The sequence below is a fragment of the Mytilus trossulus genome, chromosome 11, assembly GCF_036588685.1.
Source record: "Mytilus trossulus isolate FHL-02 chromosome 11, PNRI_Mtr1.1.1.hap1, whole genome shotgun sequence".
NCBI classification, from domain to species: Eukaryota; Metazoa; Mollusca; class Bivalvia; order Mytilida; family Mytilidae; genus Mytilus; species Mytilus trossulus.
In genome coordinates this window covers 56,962,808-56,983,707 of record NC_086383.1, presented here as the reverse complement: position 1 = coordinate 56,983,707, position 20,900 = coordinate 56,962,808, and the positions used below count along the sequence as shown (strand labels likewise).

At 32.5% G+C, this 20,900-nt stretch overlaps 1 protein-coding gene across 1 annotated transcript; it reads left to right on the top strand.

The window, feature by feature from the left end:
- Positions 1 to 11,039: 11,039 nt before the first annotated feature.
- On the top strand, positions 11,040 to 13,345 carry LOC134690187 (uncharacterized). Its single transcript, XM_063550163.1, has 2 exons — positions 11,040 to 11,154; positions 11,493 to 13,345. The coding sequence occupies exon 2, from the start codon at positions 11,504 to 11,506 to the stop codon at positions 13,343 to 13,345; it is 1,842 nt and encodes a 613-aa protein (XP_063406233.1). The 5' UTR covers positions 11,040 to 11,154; positions 11,493 to 11,503.
- Positions 13,346 to 20,900: the final 7,555 nt, after the last annotated feature.

The following is a 20,900-nucleotide window of genomic DNA, read 5'->3' as shown; positions in this document are numbered from 1 at the left end:
AATCAAGGAGATTACATTAACAGTCATGAAAGATACTAATTCTGAATTAAAAGCATGATACAACAATGTCTTTTGAATTAGTCTTTTTCGTTTTTCGTTTTATTGATATTTGTCTTTAAAAAAATATGACTATATAGTTGTAGTCTGGTGTCAGTAGACAATACAAAAATATTAAGAGGGAAATAACTATTTCATGACAAGCCGTTGAACAAAACTAACATTTGAAATATTATCCCTGGCGGTCGATTTATACTAATTTACACTAATTTATACCATGATGGTCTAACAGGAGTAACACGACTTGTGCCACATGTAAAAAAAGATCTGCTCATCCTTCTGGAACACCTTAGATCACCAGTAGTGGTTGGTGGGCTTCGTGTTGCCAAGTCTTTAGTTTTGGCTCACCTGGTCTTAAAGACCAAATGAGCTTTTCTCATCACTTAGCGTCCGTCGTCAGTCGTCGTCCGTCGTCGTCAACTTTTACAAAAAATCTTTTCCTTTGAAACTGCAAAGTCAAATTTTACGAAACTTAGCCACAATCATCACTGGGGTATCTAGTTCAAAAATTGTGTCCAATGACCCGGCCAACCAACCAAAATGGCCTCCTTGGCTAAAAATATATCATTGCGGTAAAATGTAGATCTGGCTTATATCGTTTAGAGCAAATTTGACGGGATAAAGTTATTCATCAGGTCAAGATCTATCTGCCCTAAAAATTTTCAGATGAATCGGACAACCGGTTGTTAGGTTGCTGACAATGAAATCATTATTGTTAGGAAATTTTGTCGTTTTTGGTTAATATCTTGAATATTATCATAGATAGAGATGAACTGTAAAATTACAATAATGTTTAGCAAAGTACGATCTACAAATAAGTCAACATATTCAAAATTGTCAGTCGACCCCTTAAGCAGTTATTGCTCTTTATAGTCATTTTAAACAATTTTTCGTAAACTTTATTTTTACAAAAATCTTCTCCTTTGAAACTACTGGACCAAATTTAACCCAACTGGTCCACAGTCATTCACTAGGATATCTAGTTTAAACAGTGTGTCGGATGACCCCGCCTGTAAACAAAGAAGGCCGACATGACTTAAAAGAGAACATAGGGGTAAAATGCAGTGTTTGGCTTATATCTCTGAAAATAAGGCATTTAGAGCAAATCTGCTAGGGAGTAAAATTGTTAATCAGATTAAGATCTATATGCCAACAAATTTTCAGACAAATCTGACAACCCGTTGTTGGGTTGCTGTCCCTTAATTGGTTCTTATACGGACATTTTGCAGTTTTTGGTTAGTATCTTAGATATTGATAATATTTAAAACTATTAATTATGTTTTAACCTTATTTTACATGATTTTTAAAGCATCAGTAAATACAGGTTAGCGACACAGGCTCTTGAAAGCCTCTAGTTTAATGTTATGTTTGATATACTGTTAGTTGTCCTTTGATTGCTTGTCTTTTCTTGCCATGGTTTTTTTCGGGTTATGAGTTTGAATATGCCTTTGATCTCTTTTCTTATACTTTTACTTCAATATTACAGTAGTAGTCTTTTCCCATTCTATTCATAACTTCTTAATTATTCAATTACGCTACATATTAAAACTGAACTCTACATCAAAAAAATTAAATTAAAATTACACACCAAGATAATAGTTATCAAAGTTACCATAATTATAATTAAGTACTCTAGACGCGCGTTTCGTCTACATAAGACTCATCATATGTGACGCTCATATCAAAATAGTTATAAATCTAAACAAATCTAAAGTTGAAGGGCATTGAGGACCCAAAATTCCAAAAAATAGTGTCAAATACGGCTAAGGTAATCTATTCCTGCGATAAGAATTTTTTTAGTTTTTCGGCAATTCAAAGTTTTGTAAACAGGAAATTTATAAATATAACCATGCACTTGATATTCATGTAAACATCAAAGTGCTGACTACTGCGCTTGTGATACCCTCGGGGATAAAACGTCCACCGGCAGTGACATCAACACTCAGAACTCCAAAGTGGTGCGACCGATTGTTTCGATAGGGCATGCGTCTCCTAGTTTATATATTGAAACCGATTGTGTCTATAGGAAATGCGTCTTCTAGTTTATATGCTGAGACCGATTGTTTCAATAGGGTATGCGGCTTCTTGTTTATATGTTGAGACTGATTGTGCCAATATGGATGCGTCTCCTAGTTAATATGTTGAGACCACATTGTGTCGATAGTGTATGCGTCTCGTAGTTTATATGTTGAGACATATTGTGTCGATAGGGTATTCGTCTCCTAGTTTATTTGTTGAGACCGTTTGTGTCGATAGTGTATGCGTCTCGTAGTTTATGTTGAGAAAGATTGTGTCGATAGGGTATTCGTCTCCTAGTTTATATGTTAAGACTGATTGTGTCGATAGGGTATGCGTTGCCTAGTTTATATGTTTAGACTGATTTTATCGATAGTGAATGCGTCTCTTAGTTTATATGTTGAGACAGTTTGTGTCGATAAGGTATGTGTCACCTAGTTTATATGTTGAGACCGATTGTTTCGATGAGTATGCGTTGCCTAGTTTATATGTTGAGACTGATTATGTCGATAGGGTATGCGTCTCCTTGTTTATATGTTGAGACCTATTGTGTAGATAGGGTATGCTTCTCCTAGTTTATATGTTTAGACTGATTTTATCGATAGGCAATGCGTCTCTTAGTTTATATGTTGAGACCGTTTGTGTCGATAACCGATTGTGTCGAAAGGGTATGCGTTGTCTAGTTTATATGTTGAGACCGATTGTGTCGATAGGGTATGTGTCTCCTAGTATATATGTTGAGACCGATTGTGTAAATAGGGTGTGCGTCTCCTAGTTTATATGTTGAAACCGATTGTGTCAATAGGGTATGCGTCTTCTAGATTATATGTTGAGACCGATTGTGAAGTAAGGGTATGCGTCGCTTAGTTTATACGTTGAGACCGATTGTTTAGATATAGTATGCGTCTCCAAGTTGATATGTTGAGACTGATTGTGTCGATTGGGTATACGTCTGCTAGGTGATATATTGAGACCGATTGTGTCGATAGGATATGCGTCTCCTAGGTGATATATTGAGACCGATTGTGTCGATAGGGTATGCGTCTTATAGTTGACATATTAAGACTTCTTGTGTTGAAAGGGTATGCGTCACTTAATTGATATGTTGATACTAGTAGGAGAAAATCGATAACTGCAACGAGTGATTTACGACATTTCTCCACTCGAGACAGTTGAATTTTAATATTTAAGGCGCGAGGCTTGCCGATTTTCAAATGATAAAGATAACACTGTAAAGAGTGAAAAATATCGTAATACACTAGTTATAGTGGTAGAATCAGGTTTTTTACTCTTATGAAGTTTTTCGTTCCTTTTCAAAGAGTTGAAGAACGTTGGGTACTTTTATATGTGACGTCATCAGGCAGAGCCGCCTTGTTTCATGACGTTACAATAGAAAAATTCAGAAGAAACCAAGAAAATTTAAAGTCATAAGTAGATATCGACCAATCATTTACCGGGCACAAACTTTTCCTTAGTAAGGAGAACTATTTCTTACACCGATCAGGAAATGTTAAAATAGCACAAAAAATAGAAAAAATAGCATACCAAGCGGCTATCCCATTTTCTGAAGATCTTAAACTTTATAAACATGTCCTTAGTAAATTAAAAAAAACAGACGTACCGTGTAGGTCAACTTATTCATGATGATGACCACGAACCGCAATATAATTGATTACAATCGTTCACCTTTTCACTGAACTAGTACACAATTTTATTTCAATACCTGCTGAGGACAACCTCTGAATGCTGGATTTTTTGGCTTCTTTGATGCCCCATTGGTGGCCTTCGGCTGTTGTTGACTGTTTGGGTAGGTTGTTGTCTCGATGGCATATTCCTTTTCTATTCTCAGTTTCACCTTCATCACATGTATCTATAAATTTGAAAAAGAGACAGCGACCAAATACTCTAGTATAATGTAATTACATTTTTCACCATAATTGTACATTTCACAAATAACTGGTACATATTAGCAATTTAAGTAGAAAAACAAACTTATACACATATACTGGTCAACAAAAGAAACGATACAAGACTTTTTTTCAAATTAAAGATAAAGTTTTCCATTCAATGGACCAATATTGAAGGAAGTAATAATTAATCATTATGGAAATATAAATCCGTTAAATTTTTTATTTTTTTTCCCTTTCGTGACGTTTTTTTCGCGATTTTTTCTTTTTACAAAATTTACATAAAACGACAATTTTAAAAAAAGAAGTTCCAAATAATGATGCCAACTTCTTTTTTAAAGGTAAAGACAGTGTTTGCCATCAAGTTGTTTTTTAAAATCATACAGTTTCTTCGTTTATTTGTTAAGCAAAGTTTGTCCCAACGAGAAATCGTTAAAATGTATACATTATCAACTGATTTACCATAGACAGTATGTGCAAAGTGATATTCAAAAAGCGGTAACAATTAAAAACTTATCCGAAAGGTTCCAAATTTACTGTGTGTTGTTTTCATATCTAAAGCATTGATTTGAGACGAAAATAAAAAAAAAAAAAATTATTATTTTTTGAGATTTCAAAAAACACTTTTTTCCCAAAAATTTGAAAAAAAATAATATTTCAACCCATTACTTACAACATGAACATTACTTGATTAGCATATCGAATATTTTTAAACAAATTTGAAATTTTATTTAGAACTTAGAAAATTATGTGCCGATTTTTTATTCAACTTTCTGCCAAACTAATTTGCATCCTACGATCGTTTACACTGAATTTAGATGCTTTCCGTCAAGTTTTGATTTTCATTATCACATGTGAATACATTGCAAATGAAAGCTTTTTAAAATAGTGTATCTCATATTTTTTTTATATTTAATACTTTTTGATAACTTTTATTTCAAAGTCGTGTATCGTTTCTTTTGTTGACTAGTATATTAAAAAAAAATGTTTAGCTGATGGTTTCTAGTTTTCGAGCTGCAGTTTAGTGAGTTGTCTATTAAAGTCTTCACTACACTCAACATCTAACAACGAGTCTTGTAGTTGGTTCTATTCACTTATTGTGCGAGGGACAAACTGTCTTTTTTATGAACATGTGTATGCAGTACAACATAACTGTCCGGATGAGAATGTCTTCATTTTCTTGTAGGGTTTATGATATATGGTGGAATGAGTATGGTTATATTGTTGTGTATTGCTGTATGCAGTAAAGTAATCAGGAATTTTTTTCGTTCTTGCAGATATTGGTGGTTGTTTAAGTTGTTTCCAATTAATGTAACAGTACCTGCTTTTCTGGAATAGTAACTGCACGGCTTTTTTATTTTATTTTAAAATATTTAATGTCTATTTATTTATAAAGGGTTTAAACTTCCTCAGATGAGGGTTTGTTTGATTCATATTGATGTGTTGTTCATGTTCTACTAATCTTTAAAATCTAATTATTTACAAGTGAAAACTTTTTCGGCTTCTTAAAATTTTTATCAAGAAGTTAGCAAACCTAATTTCTCTTATTTTTGTAGTATTTTCACATTTCCTGAGCAGTGTGAGAAAAATATTTCTCCTTACTAGTGAAAAATCTGTTCTCGGCAAAAGATTAGTCGAAATTTGATAATGACGTCTGCATGTTTTGTTTTCTTCTGAATTTTCCTATTGTGACGTCATGAAAAAAGGCGGCAATGCCTGATGACGTCGCATATAAAGAACACAAGATTTTGAAAATCTTTGAAAAAAGAACGATAAAAAGCATTAGGGAACTATAACTCATGTATTGCGATATTTCTCCACTCTCGCAAGTTAAATTTTATTATTTAAAGTGCTCGGCAAGCCTCGCGCTTTAAATAATAAAATTTAACTGTCTCGAGTGGAGAAATATCGTAATACACTTGTTGCAGTGTAAGAATCTATATATTACCAACAGACATGGGTTTTTCGAAATAAGTATTATACATACAAAAAAAAAGACCCCAGCAATAAGTACCGCATTTCAATAGTCATAAACCGATTAAGCGAATACAAATTCGGGTAAAGAACCAAAGTCGAGAAAAACATATCAACCATAACAGGAAATCAACATATGTTGATACATAATAAATAGGAAAGTAAAAGTGGATACAATAGATCAAATTGATTTCACGCTTCGTATTTCATAAGCAAATGCTCGGCTTAAATCGATGGTTATCTTCCAATTCGTAGCGACTGCATAAAAATATAGAATATACACAATATACATATATATAAGGAGATGTAGTATGAGTGTCATATGATTTACCACAGGTCAAATGAGGTTGATGTAAGCAATTACAAGTTAGCTATTGCATCACGGGTTCTAACATATGATGTCATATAAGAAAATAACCATTATGCCGTCCTTTTCCCCATTATTAGTACATTACCGAAAGCTACTGTTGACAGTAGTTAATTTGTTTTACAACCCGACGGGTGCCACATCTCTGGAGTACTTGAGTTCAATGGAATTCGTGCTGCTCCGTCTGTATTGCGCAGTACAATATTTCTTAATAAAGGTTTGTCTTTTTGTCGTGTTTGTTATTTGGCAATAAGCGTATTAATTTTATTCATATTTCTCCTGCCTTTATATATCTATCCCTTTTTATAAGAATGACTGTAATTTTTTTTCTGTCTATGCAGAAATAACATAAAAAATGTTATTGACAGTGTGAACCACATTTTTTAAAATGTTATTTCGAAAAGACTAGCAAAATATTACAGTTAGTTCTTATAATTTAATTTTATATTCTATTTTAAACAGGCGTAAATCATGAAGAAACGTTGATAACGTCATGGTCACATGACAAAATTGTGTCTATGATAGGACAAACAAAACGACGTCAGCCAATCATAAGACGCGTTATGTATACATACAAAATTAAATCATTGTAAAATAAATAAAACGATAACAGGTATACCAGTTATTGAGCAGTACAGCTTACCACTCTAGAAACCAAAATCCAAACCGCCACCACAAAACAGACAAGAACAAAATATAAACAAAGTTTTTCTTTTTATTCATATCCGGAAAAAACCTGTAGAATTTTATCATACTAACATTTGGTATATGAATTTTTAATATTATGATTTCTAACTTTTTTTTCAATTTCAGAAGCAACAGCAAACGTTTGTTAACCCAAATTAAATTTTAGTTACAAAAATGGATAATGTGTTGAAAATACAACTTTCGGGAGAAGAAATGGAAAAAGAAAGTGGGGAAGTAAATTGGCAAAAATATCATGCATTGTGAAGTTGAAAAGTTATAAGGTCCCAAACCCTCTACGAAAGTGCAATTAAGCACAAGGAAGAAAACGCCTACGTGTTTGTCAGTTTCTCTTAGATAAATACTTCCCTATACGAAAACTTTGCGCTTAAGGGGAAGTTTCTTTTTCTACGAAATTCAAAAATCCGTTTGTTTATCAAATATACGTTAACAACATCATAATCAGTTATACATTTAATGTTCGCAATGCGAAACAAAATATAGAAAAACTGAAGATGCGAAAGAAAAAAGCAACAAAATTTTTAAAAAATATGAAAATATAGCATTCTCTTGGTATTTCCTGTAAGATATCTCGTGGCTGAATTTCAATGCCCTATTATTGTAATTTTATATCAAATATAGAAACTTGATCATAACAAATTATGTTTTTTCTTAGAATTTTACATTACAATCCAATATCATAATCTTTTTATGAATGCATAGTATTTCAGCTTATAAAATATCAATGAACAAAAAAATCTTTTGTAAATATTTCTTTTGTAAAGAGAACACAATAATCTTAATTATCGCTATTCTGTGCATTTTTCTTTTGATCTTTTTTTGTGATAATTTTCATATCATGCTCCTCGCTTGAGATGGAAAAATTATCAATTGAAACTAAGGCGGTCACGTGGTGTTGCTAACAAAATTGACATGAAATTGACAACGTCGTCATAGGTAAAATAGCGATAAATAGATTATCATTGGTCATCTCAACTCGATTGCTTTTCTCACTTTCGCTGTACCAGCTCAAGCGAGAAAATCAATCTCGTTCAGATGATCAACGATAATCTATAAATACATTATATACAAACATGTCAAATGAACAATTAATTATCATACATAGTTGATATAAAAAAAAACTTTAGCTGTTGGAACGTATCATACAAAAGCTTGCAAGTTTATGGTTTAAGATAACAGCACCGAAAACATTTTTTTTTTACTTCTGCAGTCTCAATTAGTCATCCATGGCTATAAATACTATTTCCCGAGGCAATATTAATGGCACTGCATCGTGATGTCATCTAGTTCTCAATCCAATAGACTGAGAAAAGCATGAGATTTGACTATAATTTGGAATAGCGACAATTAGTATTTACACGAAATCCTTGTTATGCACTCAATATCTAATAAATATAACATGTCCCAAAATTAACACATGATATGTACACGGGTGTCATTCGATTTAACGAGAGATAGGTCGTGAAAGAATATCTAACGGCGGTCAAGTATTGAGAGACGATCGTGACAGCTTTGATAACGGATCGTGAAAGACATTTCATGTAAATTCTAGTTCAGAATCTTTGAAAAATCCCTTAATTTTCAAAACGCGGAACAAATGTGAAGAAAAATTATGTCTGTCAAAATGGATAAGGTTCCTCTTCATAACTTTGAAATAAGATGACGAAAATGAAAAAACACAAAAGGCGCAATGCATGTCAATGAAATTAATAACAAATAACACGCTTTATGTACCTATGATGTTCATATTTCAGTTTATCATGACATGATTGAAATTTTATCGTTGGTGTTTCTGATTTTACAGTAAAATTAAAGTAAGTTCTTCCCTTAAAAGCATTAATTTGTATATGAAACCCTTGAATTTGTTAAATTTCCGTCAAACTTGATCGTGAAAGATCAGACAACACATTATATTGATTGTGAAAGATAATGCGTGACCAGACTTAATACTAGTAATCAGAAATCAGTATTTCTTTTACCATTTGTTACACCTGCAACTGGTTAAAGCCTGTAAATAGTTTGATAAGGATGAACATTAAAACTATCTTTTTCTATTCAACACTTTACCTCGAAAGTAAAAAAATCAACAACTAAAACGTGTCTTGACAAGTGTGAAAGATTCAGCTCTGGGAATCGGTCAAGTGCAATTCAGGTAGACCGACACTATTTAGCCAATAATATGGATATGCAACGTTTAAACCAAAATGATATCCCTCAAACAAAAAATTACAGCAAAACAGCATTATGTATAGTTCATGAGTAATTTGAAATTAAATGATAACCAACATTTTGTGCAACAGTACTCTCTTAAGTTTTTTGTATACAAGCAGAAGTGGATTGATTTAACTATATACTACAGACTATATAATACCAGAGCGCAAATGCTATAATGTCTCGTCTGCTTTACTTATGATAGTATATTTGTTGAAGGTCTATAATATCAAGGGTTTTACTAGAAGTGTCAAATGCGCTTAAGATCGTCAATAATTCATTAAAAGAATTCAAGGTAAGAATACCCCGCCATACAGATCTCTACTAATGTCCCATACACCAAATAAAATTGTGTTCCGATTCTTACAGTGACTTAGAAACTGACAAATGTAAAAGATTGCTTGGATAATTCATTCGGAACATAAGGTCAAAAGTATATGAACCCTGATCGACAGCCATACATAGACATCTTACTATCATGCAATATATCAAATACAATTGAAGTCATCCTGGTCATATATGAAACATGCAGACAGACACGTACACCATACACGAAATACCTTGGCACATATCCAAAAGGCCAAACAACATAAAACGAACATTGCCGAATGATGCATGATAATGAGTTCTATGTTATTTGAAACCTTGCAGATGTCGAAAATATGCAATCATAACAACAGAGAGTTATCTTAAAGCTTAACGAATCCGCGATACGGACTTGACCACAAAATGAATCGTTATCCATGAAATGAGGCAAATTCAGGGTAAGGTGAAACCTTTCTGACGGACATGTCGTTTATAGGATTCAATATACAAGAAGTGGGTATCATATAACTTGTGATAAGTGAGTAGTTCACATGACAATTAAAAGATTCATTCTACAATCATCCAACTATTTTACATTTCATTTTCTGAAAAAATTAATACTTTGAAATGCTAAAACCTATAAAAGATGTTGACCTATATCGCTTTTCTCAATACCAATAACAAATGGTAATAATGATATCATTAAAGAATAATTCTGAACATCTGTGTAACTTCAGATCTTTCACGATCCTTTTCACGATCTTCAAAAATGCGGTACGTGATCCATTCACGATTCGAAAAATCATTTTTTGAGTAAAAAATTCTTTGTTTACCAAGTTTTAGATTATGCTTATACAAAACAAATATGGGAACCATTTGTTTAATTAAAAAAGAATGCCCTTATTCGGATAAAAGTAGTTTTTCTAGTCGAATTTGTGAAAAAATCATATTGTTTACATTTTTTATGTCATTGAAATGTCGAGAAGCAATCTGCCTTTTGTTGTTTTGTAATAACTATGAACTTTTAAAACTGGATATCCTCACATACTGATTATTATGCTGCACCATTTTGACAGACAGATTTATTTTGTCGATGATTTGTCAAATCAAATTTGTTAATTAATTTATTTGGAATATTTATTGACCTTTCATATGTCTTCTTGATTGAATGTCTTTCACGATCCGTTACCAGAACTTCAATGTCAACTATGCAGGTTAGGGCGATTGTTTGGATCCCGCTAACATGTGTCCACAGAACAATTATTAAACATTATTAATGTTTTATTGTGGGTTTTTTTAAATATACATATTTTAAAACTATTGAAACTTTATGAACTCCTAGGCTTTTTTATTTACACTTGCTACTGCTCAAAGTTGATACGGAAGAAAATACTTCATCCATTGCTATAGTCTCAAGTATCGTTGAGTGGTTTTGACTATTTTTTTATTATGATAAAGACTAACAATGAATTGGATATAGATTGACGATCGTGATAGTGTGTAATCAGGTTAAAAGGTCAATGTCATTCATTTGTCATATCATTGAACTGTCCACTAGAACACAGTTGGCACCATCAATATAATATTTTAATATCTATACCTAGAATAAAGGTAAGTTTTCGTTACCTTGTATCTCAAACTTTTGATATGACTTGTGCTTGGTTCTTCAAATTATCACTTTGAAAGACCCTTCATGGTCTTGTCAGTCTTTTTTATAGAACCTTCATGGTCTTGTCAGTCTTTTTTATAGAACCTTCATTACAACTTTCCTGAAAATCAATTTAAATTATGTTATCATCATTTCTTTGAAATAATCTAGGCAGTAGGAGTTGAAAACAAAATTATATTCATTTAGAAATATGAAAAAATCAAATTGATATTAATAAACTTAGATAAATTCATTAAATTGGTTGAATGTAATAGTTGAATATTCATTACTTTCTTCTTAGATTTTTTAATAATGAATTATACAGACGAAGAACCTTCACTTGAACTTTACCATTACTTATGTAACATTGTTGGTTCCGAAGTTGGTGTGAAAACAAGACGAGATATATATACGATATTGGACTTTGTTCAAAATGGTAATGGGGTGTTAACCGCTATAAGCAGTGGAAGTAAAGCAGAAGGTTTAGATCTCAAAGGCAGTGATATCGATAGAATGTTAGTTATCAAATTTTTTCGGGTATATGAGAATATCAATAATGTGATGAATTGTCCATTACATGCGTCTATTTTAATGGAAACAACTGATACAAAACCTTGTTTTACAAAATTGAAGGTGTATCCCATATTTAATAAAATACCTTTTTTTAATAGAATGCTCGATACCTTAGGAGAAGAAATATTCATTTCAAGCAAACGTTTTAGGGAATCCTATTTAATACCTGGTGCTATTATACATGGTCCTTGTGTATCTGATCCAGAAGAAACATTTGATAACGCATTAAGTTTCCGATGTAAAGAATGGATATCATCAGCTCAACCGTGGATTAACAGACCAAGATTTACATGGCCAGATAACAAACTTGTAACGTCGATAGTGCAATATGGTGTTCTGTTTGTTCCAATTGGACCTAAACATTCACCTTACGAAAACCTAGAATGGCGAATTTCATTTTCCATGGCAGAAAAACAATTGATTTATTCCTTTTCACACACTCAATTATTGTGTTATGCGTTATTAAAAATTATTCATAAAGACATAATCAAACCGAAACATGGTGATCTTATTTGTTCATATTTTCTCAAAACCATACTGTTTTGGTTAAGTGAAGAGCCATGCCCTTCAGACTGGAAACCCGAATCATTTTTTTCTTGTTTTCTGAACTGTCTTAGACGATTGATTTACTGTGTAGAAAACAAAACATGTCTTCACTATTTTATCCCTGAATACAACCTCTTTGAGGATAGATTTACTAATGAACAACAAAGTATATTACTGAATACGTTGCAGCTTATATATATTTCACCATGGAATGCCATTTTTAATACGTCGACCTTTCAAGAGTATAAACTAGATTCTAGAAATGCGCACAAGTTCAAACTTACAGCTTCTGCATTGCCATGCATCAGTTATTTTGGTCATATTTATGATTTTACCTATACTGTTTTCAATCTATTTGATTTTAATCCAATGAAGCGTGCTTTAACATGTTGTATTAATTTTCCAGACAAAACATTAAGAAAATATGCGATATCTGCGATTTCCAATCGATACATACAATCACATTTCAAATTCATAAGTAATAACAAATTGTTCTACAAACAAAACTATTTTATAATAGGAACTGTCAAGATTGCATTATCTTCCGATGTATTGAGCTCATGGATATTGTTTGCATCCTATTTGTATCAATGTAAACGTTTCAAAGAATGTATTTATATAATAAACTACTGCTTATCTGAGTGTACTCCAGATAAAATATTACTACATTTAACAGGTCGTCATTACAGCTTGGAACAACAGACAGTTTTCGAGATAATGCATCGGAGGGTTGGTTTGATAGCGGCGTGTAAAAATCTTATTAACCCGGGAATTATTTTTTACTATCCATTTATTTTACTTCCGATAGAACTTACAAGATTACAAACAAGGTTGGCCATGATTTATGTACCTTCTGTTGTTTACTGTCATGTATTATTATTTTTATGTTTTCATCATCTTCGAGATTACAGAGGGAAATTAACTGCTCGTCGTAATCTCGAACTCACAATTAGAGAACGATACTTGGTTAGCCATACTGACACCACATTCGAAACAGTGTATCGATGCCTGGAGATAGTAAAGGCATTATTATAATTAGAGCATCAAGAAGATTACTTTTATTGTAACGAAAGACCCTCATTCTGAATTAAACAATATATTTTAAAGTCATATTTTTGTTTTCCTTTGTTCTAACATGGCTGTATCTTGTCAATTTCACAAGTAACGGTTGCACTTTAACACTGTGTTTTAAAAATAAACTATTCACATGATAAAAAAATATTGTTGATGAAGATGTCTAGGTTTTGAGTTGAAGTTTATAGAGTTTTGCTTTTAATTTTCCACTATAAATAACATCTAACAGCTTGTCTGTTGAGTAGTTTGGTCCATTCATGTAATGTCCGTGAGAAAAGCTGTATTTGTTAACATCTCAAAGTGTCTGCTGCTGAATGTTACTGTCCAGATGGTTATCTCTTGATGTTCTGATAAGTTTGATATGGTGGAATGGTCTGTAAAGGTGTGTTTTGCTTGATGAAGTTGAGTAATACGGTTTATTTGTTTTATGTTTTGCTGTTAATAGTTGTTTAAAATTGTTGCACCATCTTTATTTGAATGTGGAAGTTGGATACTCAGTCTCAAAATAAATAGCTTTTCATAAATCTAGTATATATTGATAGGGAAGTAAACAGTAATCAAAGGTACCAGGATTAAAATTTATTACGCCAGACGCGCATTTCGTCTTCAGAAGACTCGGCAGTGACGCTCAGATCAAAATAGTTATTAAGCAAAACAAGTACAAAATTGTAGAGCATTGACGACCATTAAGGCATCAAAAAAGCAAATATTATATAGAGGTCAATGTGCTTGTTTTCAAGTTATTAGCCATTGAAATTTGACAGGAAAATGTTTTCATAGCTTCATCATTGACAAGTGAAAGTTCTCAAAATCTATTAAGAAATACATAGGATTTTATAAGACTTTTACAAATGGCTTATAATTATACATGCAAAAGATTTATAAAAAGAAAAATGGGTGTTAATGGGCAAACATTTTGAAGGCATTCAAATGTTTAAAAATAGTGGATTCCAAAAAATCTGACAAAATTCCAAAATATGACAAGCGAACATTCTTAATATATATATCTAAAGAAGATTGGGTATGATTGACAATGGGACAACTCTCCATAAGTAACAAAAATGACACAAAAGTTCCCTACTATAGGTCACCGAACGACCTTCAACTAAAAACAAGCCCATATCAAATACATTGAAAGCGAGAAAACTAACGGCCTAATTTATGTGCAAAATAATTAACGAAACACAAATATGTAACACATCAAAAAAAGGCAACCACTGAATTAATGGCTCTTGACTTGTGACAGGCACATGTCGGGGTTAAATTAGTTTGCTGGTGCCTACCCTTCCTTAATCTGTTACAGAGGTGTATCAGTACAAAATAAGAACAAACCAGAAAAATCAGTTCAAAAAGGCTAAAGTCATCATATGGATACAAATAGAAATACATCTAACTATAAACCAGAATGGACATTTGTCTGTTTGTTTTCAGAAAGGGGTACCATGAAATACTAGCATGTTCAAAGTGCGGTCTTGTACGTGCATTGTATCCCTTTTCTTTGTCTGGGCAAGTTACGCCTTATAAATGATAATGCTTTATTTCAATTGGTTACAACTTTCTGTACTTGCTTGTTCCATGACATGCTGTTGACGACTAGATCTATTCCAAGCTATGGATTTCCTTAACTGGTTCTGGTATATTGTCGTTGATTGTATAGTCGAAATCTTTTGTTTTTGTCTTTTATCCAGTTTTTGCTTTTCAAAAAGTTGAAAATCATTTACCAGTTCTCTATCTATTCCACTGTTTTGTCAAGACCTTTTTGTAGGAGTTTATATACATCTTTGCAGGAAGATCTTACATAAAGAAGATTGCATTTATCGAATTTTGGATTTTATTTATTTTTCAGATGTAATTGAAGTAGAAAGAAACACCTTGTGGAACACCAGATTTTATTTCGATTGTATATACTCGAGTGTTCTCCTTCCAGTGGTACCTGTTACTCCAGTTTGGAAAGCCATGCTTCTATTCGAGGAGTATGTAGATATAGAAAGATGTGGTGTGAGTGCCAATGAGACAACTCTCCAAATAACAATTTTAAAAAGGTAAACCATTACAGGTCAATGTACGGCCTTCAACACGGAGCCTTGGCTCACACCGAACAACAAGCTATGTGCCCACTTAAACGCATAATAAGACATCATGATTATTAGGTCTACATTTATGACTTATTTATGTGTAAATTTGTTTTTTTAATTTCAACTAACCTATCGTAAGGCTTCCTAAAGAAGCGTCGGCGAGACACAATATCAAATGCTTTACTTAAATCTGAAATAAGCATGTTTGCTTGTTGGTTCTGGTATATGTGTCGTGCTACGACTTCTGTGAAAAAAGACTTGCTGGGACTTACATGGTCATTTCCTCCTTAAATTCGACAAGTCATGTTTATCCAGGTGATTCATGATGTGTTTGAGTATAATGTGTTCCGTGATCTTACAAAGAACTGATGTCAGGGATACAGGTCTATAGTTAATCGGTTAGTTTTGTCCCCTTTCTGGAAAAGCGCTGAAATTAGTTTTCCTTGATCAATTCTTGATGATGATATTATTTTTAATAATTTAATATTTGATGTAACGCGTCTTCTGATTGGCTGACGTTATTTTGTTATCAGCCTATAGGCATAATTTAGTCATGTGACCGTGACGTCATCAAGGTTTTCCATCGTTTTCTACGGTTTAAAATGGAAAATTATATTACAAGAAAGGTGCGCGCGTAATTCAGCGTGCACCAAATTTTTTATGTTATTTCTTCATAGACAGAAAAAATATTACAGTCATTCCTTAATTCGATATTCGATATTCGTCTGTCTTTTAAATCTGTAAAGTTTTCCATATCTACCTTCGTGAATATTGATTTGAATTAATCTTTCAAAGCTTCAGTTTTTCACTTTCTATCTTCAATCATTTTTTCGTGAAACTTTAGTGTAGATTTTTATTGATTTTACATATTTCCCGTATTTCTTCTTAATTCGAAACTTGTATGCTTCTTCATTTTCAGTGTTCTTGTTGATGGACATATTACATGTAACTTGGTATTGTCTGTTGAATAGCACATTCGATTATATTCTACATATTCTATGTATATTCAGTTTTCGCACGAGTCACATGTTAACGCTTTTCGATCACTGTTGACAGACTTTCAGCATACCCCTCTGGAGATTGTATGGGACCGGGGTATGGATGAATGTCATTGACTATTATTATACTTCACATTAAAAAGCCAAGTTTTGATTGGCTGATACGACGGTGTTAATTTACTCTATCATATGGCTGAGAGGGTGACCATTTTTTTTTAATGTTACCCTCTCATCTAGACCAATAAAAAATCGATAGTTTGAAGGACAATGAATTGAATTTACACCAAGCAATTAAATACAATGCTAAAGTTCTACGATATAACTCAGATTTTATTATTTGACTAAGACTACAATGATATGACACATTCAGTATAACAATTAAATAATACATAGCTGAGAGGGTGATAGAGCAGATTGGTACCCCTCGAAAAAGCATTGTCAACCTTTGACAATGTTTTTTCGGGATAATAATCTGCTCTATCACCCTCTCACCTATGTGTTATTTATATAGGCAAAGAGAGGCGAAGGATACCAAAGGGACATTAAAAGTCCAAAATAACCTGACAAAGTGATGGCTAAAAAATTACCTAGTGTCTTTTTGTTGCTGAGATGAACAAGTACCCAGCCACATTCATTTGTATTGTTGTCCATCTGATGAGTTAAGCCTTTTTTCAACTGATTTTTATAGTTCGTTCTTATGTTGTACTGTTATACCACCGTCCCAGGTTAGGGGAAGGATTGGGATCCCGCGTACATGTTTATCCCCGCCACATAATGTATGTATGTGTCTGTACCAAGTCGAAGATGCTCAGGAAAAGCAAGCAGATTCTGCTCAACTATCGTACTGTTCGTGTTAATGCAAACCCGGTGATATGTTTAATTCGATTATGTCACATATGTCACAAGACGATATTTTTGTTCCGACAATTATAAAGAGGGACGAAAGATACCAGAGGGACAGTCAAACGCATAAATCGAAAAATAAACTGACAACGCCATAGCTAAAAATGAAAAAGACAAACAGACAAATAATAGTACACAATATAGAAAATAAAGACTAAGCAGCATGAACATATCCGTCGTCATCTGTGAAACAGATATTCCATAACAGCCTATATATATATATAGCTACCGACTAGTGATGGCGTCCGTGAACTTAGTTTTAATGATTTTGTTAGGTATCCTTTGTGAATTAATTTATTTGTAATTAAAAAACATTGGAAGATTGATGAACATTTCTATTTATTGTAAAATTTAATACGTGGTCTTGACAAAGTCTGAATACAACCATATTTAATATTTTGCGTTCAACTTTTATATAATTATAAATAACATATTTTACTTTATAAGTAAACAGATGACAGGCGTCACCTAGTTTTCACATCCAAGATAATAAATAGAAGTAATTAAATTCAGTTGCCCTGTTTATAAGACAGGAAAATCAAATAATAAGAATTGAATGTCGGCTATTCATGCATCTATATAGAGAAATGTTTTGAAAATCATTTGTGCTTTGTGCTTTGTGATATATATAGTTTTGTTAGTACAGTCATGCATGTAGTGTTCTTGATTCATACTACTTCAAATTCCGGAGTCATACAGTACCCATCATATGGAAAATGAGATGTTATAAATGAGCAAAGCCCATACCACAAAAGGCTGATTTGTTTTGTCGATTGGTTAACACCAAAAAGCGTTAAAAAATCAGAATTTTACTGTTTGTTAACAGGTCGTTTTTAAATGAAAACGCAGAACCCAATAATGCTACTGTTATCGCCTTTGCAAATAACAACTTCCATTTGATCTTTTACGGCTTTCAAATATAAATTCTATCAAATAGAAAACTAATTAAAAATGCCAAGCATATCAATTGATATGCTAAACGTAGGTTTCTTCTTCATCAGTTGTGACCAAATCCAAACATCTTAGACGAACTTCTCAAATACGAAGTCGTAGAGTATTTGTACTGCCACAATAAATTGTAAACTATTTTTGTTTAGTAGTTGCAACTTTTTCAAGTGAGAAGAAAAAACAAATATTGGTTATTGTTCAACTCAAATTAGTGTACACGTGTGCTAAACTGTGGCGGGCAGTTTTAATTGGTGGATAAGGCTGGAGTCACGGAGATAATCATGGACCATCGGTAGGACAACTGACAATCCTAGTCAATTCAGATAGAAGTCGAGCGCATCTGCCACATGCGGGACACGAATACACAACCCAGTGTTAACAGGCTAGTGATACAGTAGTTGGACTACTCAGACCACTCAGCGACCCAGATCCCGATACAGATAACCCAATATATGGTTAAATTTCTAATTTTCAGTTCCATATAAGTATTTATTGCAGTCTTCCTTTAACAAGAAATATTCAAGTTAGCTATTGCATCAATGGTACCAAATGGTTTAGCTAGTTATACTGGAAAGTTTTTCGGATACTACATTATTTTTTAATGACCACTATGGAATACAAAACGTATATGTTAAACTTATCGTAATCACAATACCACTCTCATTACCGAGAGCACTAATGAATCGTAGTTTTACTTGCACGAGCTACTTGATGGGTGTCACAGTTAGAAAAGAAGTTGTTTACCCTTCCTGGGTACATGAGTTCGCTCCTGTGTTTGGTGGGATGCGTATTATATAGTCTTTAATTTTCTATGTAATATTTCTCTTGTTGTCGTTTTTGTATTTGGCCATGATGTTGTGAATTTGTTGATATATATTTCCCCTTTCTAATGTTATTGTTAAGGAATACATAAAAAAAATCCCCCATTAATCTATAGAGGAGTACAGCATACCACACCATCAACCAAAACAATAGCAACTTATGTTTATTTAGTTCCAAAAGTACTTTTATATTGACAATTCACCGTTTCAGAATCTAATGCATTCTGGGTAATATTTTCAAAAGCGTTCACCAAAGTGTTTTGATTGGTTTAAAACGTTATTAACAATGGAAATTCAACCAATGACGTAACGTTATTTTCACTTTGGAGTACGAAGAATGAAATTACCCATGATGCTTTAGATTCTGAAACGTCCAATTGACATATGATGAATTTATCAATTATTTACTTTTGACGAGGTCACTACATTATATATGGACCTGTTCAGATTACTGATATTGATCGAGGACGAAGTACGAGTGTCAAAATAAATTAACAGGTCCGTATATAACGTATTGACTGGGTGAAAGTCCTTAATTTTAATTTTACATATGTAAATAATGCATTAGAAAAAGGAACTTCAATGATCTTTCTTTGTATATCTCAATTGTACATGTTGTATTTGCAAGATTTTAACATGCTATTGCAAATAGAAATAAATAAGGTGAATTTGTTTTATTGTAAATAAAACACAACATTTGTTTTTGTTTAAAACTAATAAGAATTCAAATTATATGATGTTCGTCTACTGCGTTGCTTCTCTCTTGATTGTTATGTATGACGTCACGACGTTTAGTAATTTCGGACAGGAACGGCTTAAATATAGATCTAAATTTACCAAATTTTTTTTATATTGACCGTTGAAATACATATAAATAGAAACATAGCGTCAATATACATAAAAATAGATTCAAGGCCTCAAATACATGAAGTAACGTTTGAAACACGTGATCTATTATAACCAAGAAAAAAGTAGAATGCTACACCATATACATGTAATATTTCAACTTTTAAATATTAATAATATGGGAGATGAATGAAGATGAAACCGAAATTGAAAGGAGGAAGGAAAATGGTCATTATATGATATTTTGATATAGAAATTTCAAGGTTACGAACGATCAATCAGCACGATGGAAGTAAAAACCCACGCAAAATTTTAAAATATAAATACTTCCCTTTATTAAAACTTTGTACCTAAGGAAAAGTTAACGTCACAACGGAAAGAAACAACATCCGTCTGTTTTATCATGTATTTGAAGTTTAGAACTTAATGTATATGTATATCCAATGAAAAAAGGCAAAAGAAGCAATTCAAAAAGAACGTCAGAATGGTAAAAAAAGACAATACGTGGTTCTCTATTTTTTTTCAAAGAATTCGCTAAGATTATAAAATTAGTCATGTGAAGCCCCCAAAAAATAAGCCAACAATTTTTTACATGCGTGCGGAGGGCCTTTATTGATTTACATTCACCAGGATCACGCAAACTAAAAGCAAAATATTTGAAAACATTCTGCGCAACGGATCAATTTGAGTCTTTAATCTATTCTTTTACATAACGTAATGATTATAATAGTATAGTGGCAATCAAATGTCCAATACAACATTGAACATATTTATTTATTTTATTTTTTATTAGATTGACCGTTGGTTTTTCTGTCAATTTCCGCCCTTTATAGTTTGCTGTTCGGTGTGAGCCAAGGCTCCGTGTTGAAGGTCGTACTTTGGCCTATAATTGTTTACTTTTTACTCATTGTGACTGGGATTGAGA

Excerpts from the sequence above, each read along its gene's own strand:
- LOC134690187 (XM_063550163.1), top strand. The coding sequence starts at position 11,504 with ATGAATTATACAGACGAAGAACCTTCACTTGAACTTTACCATTACTTA.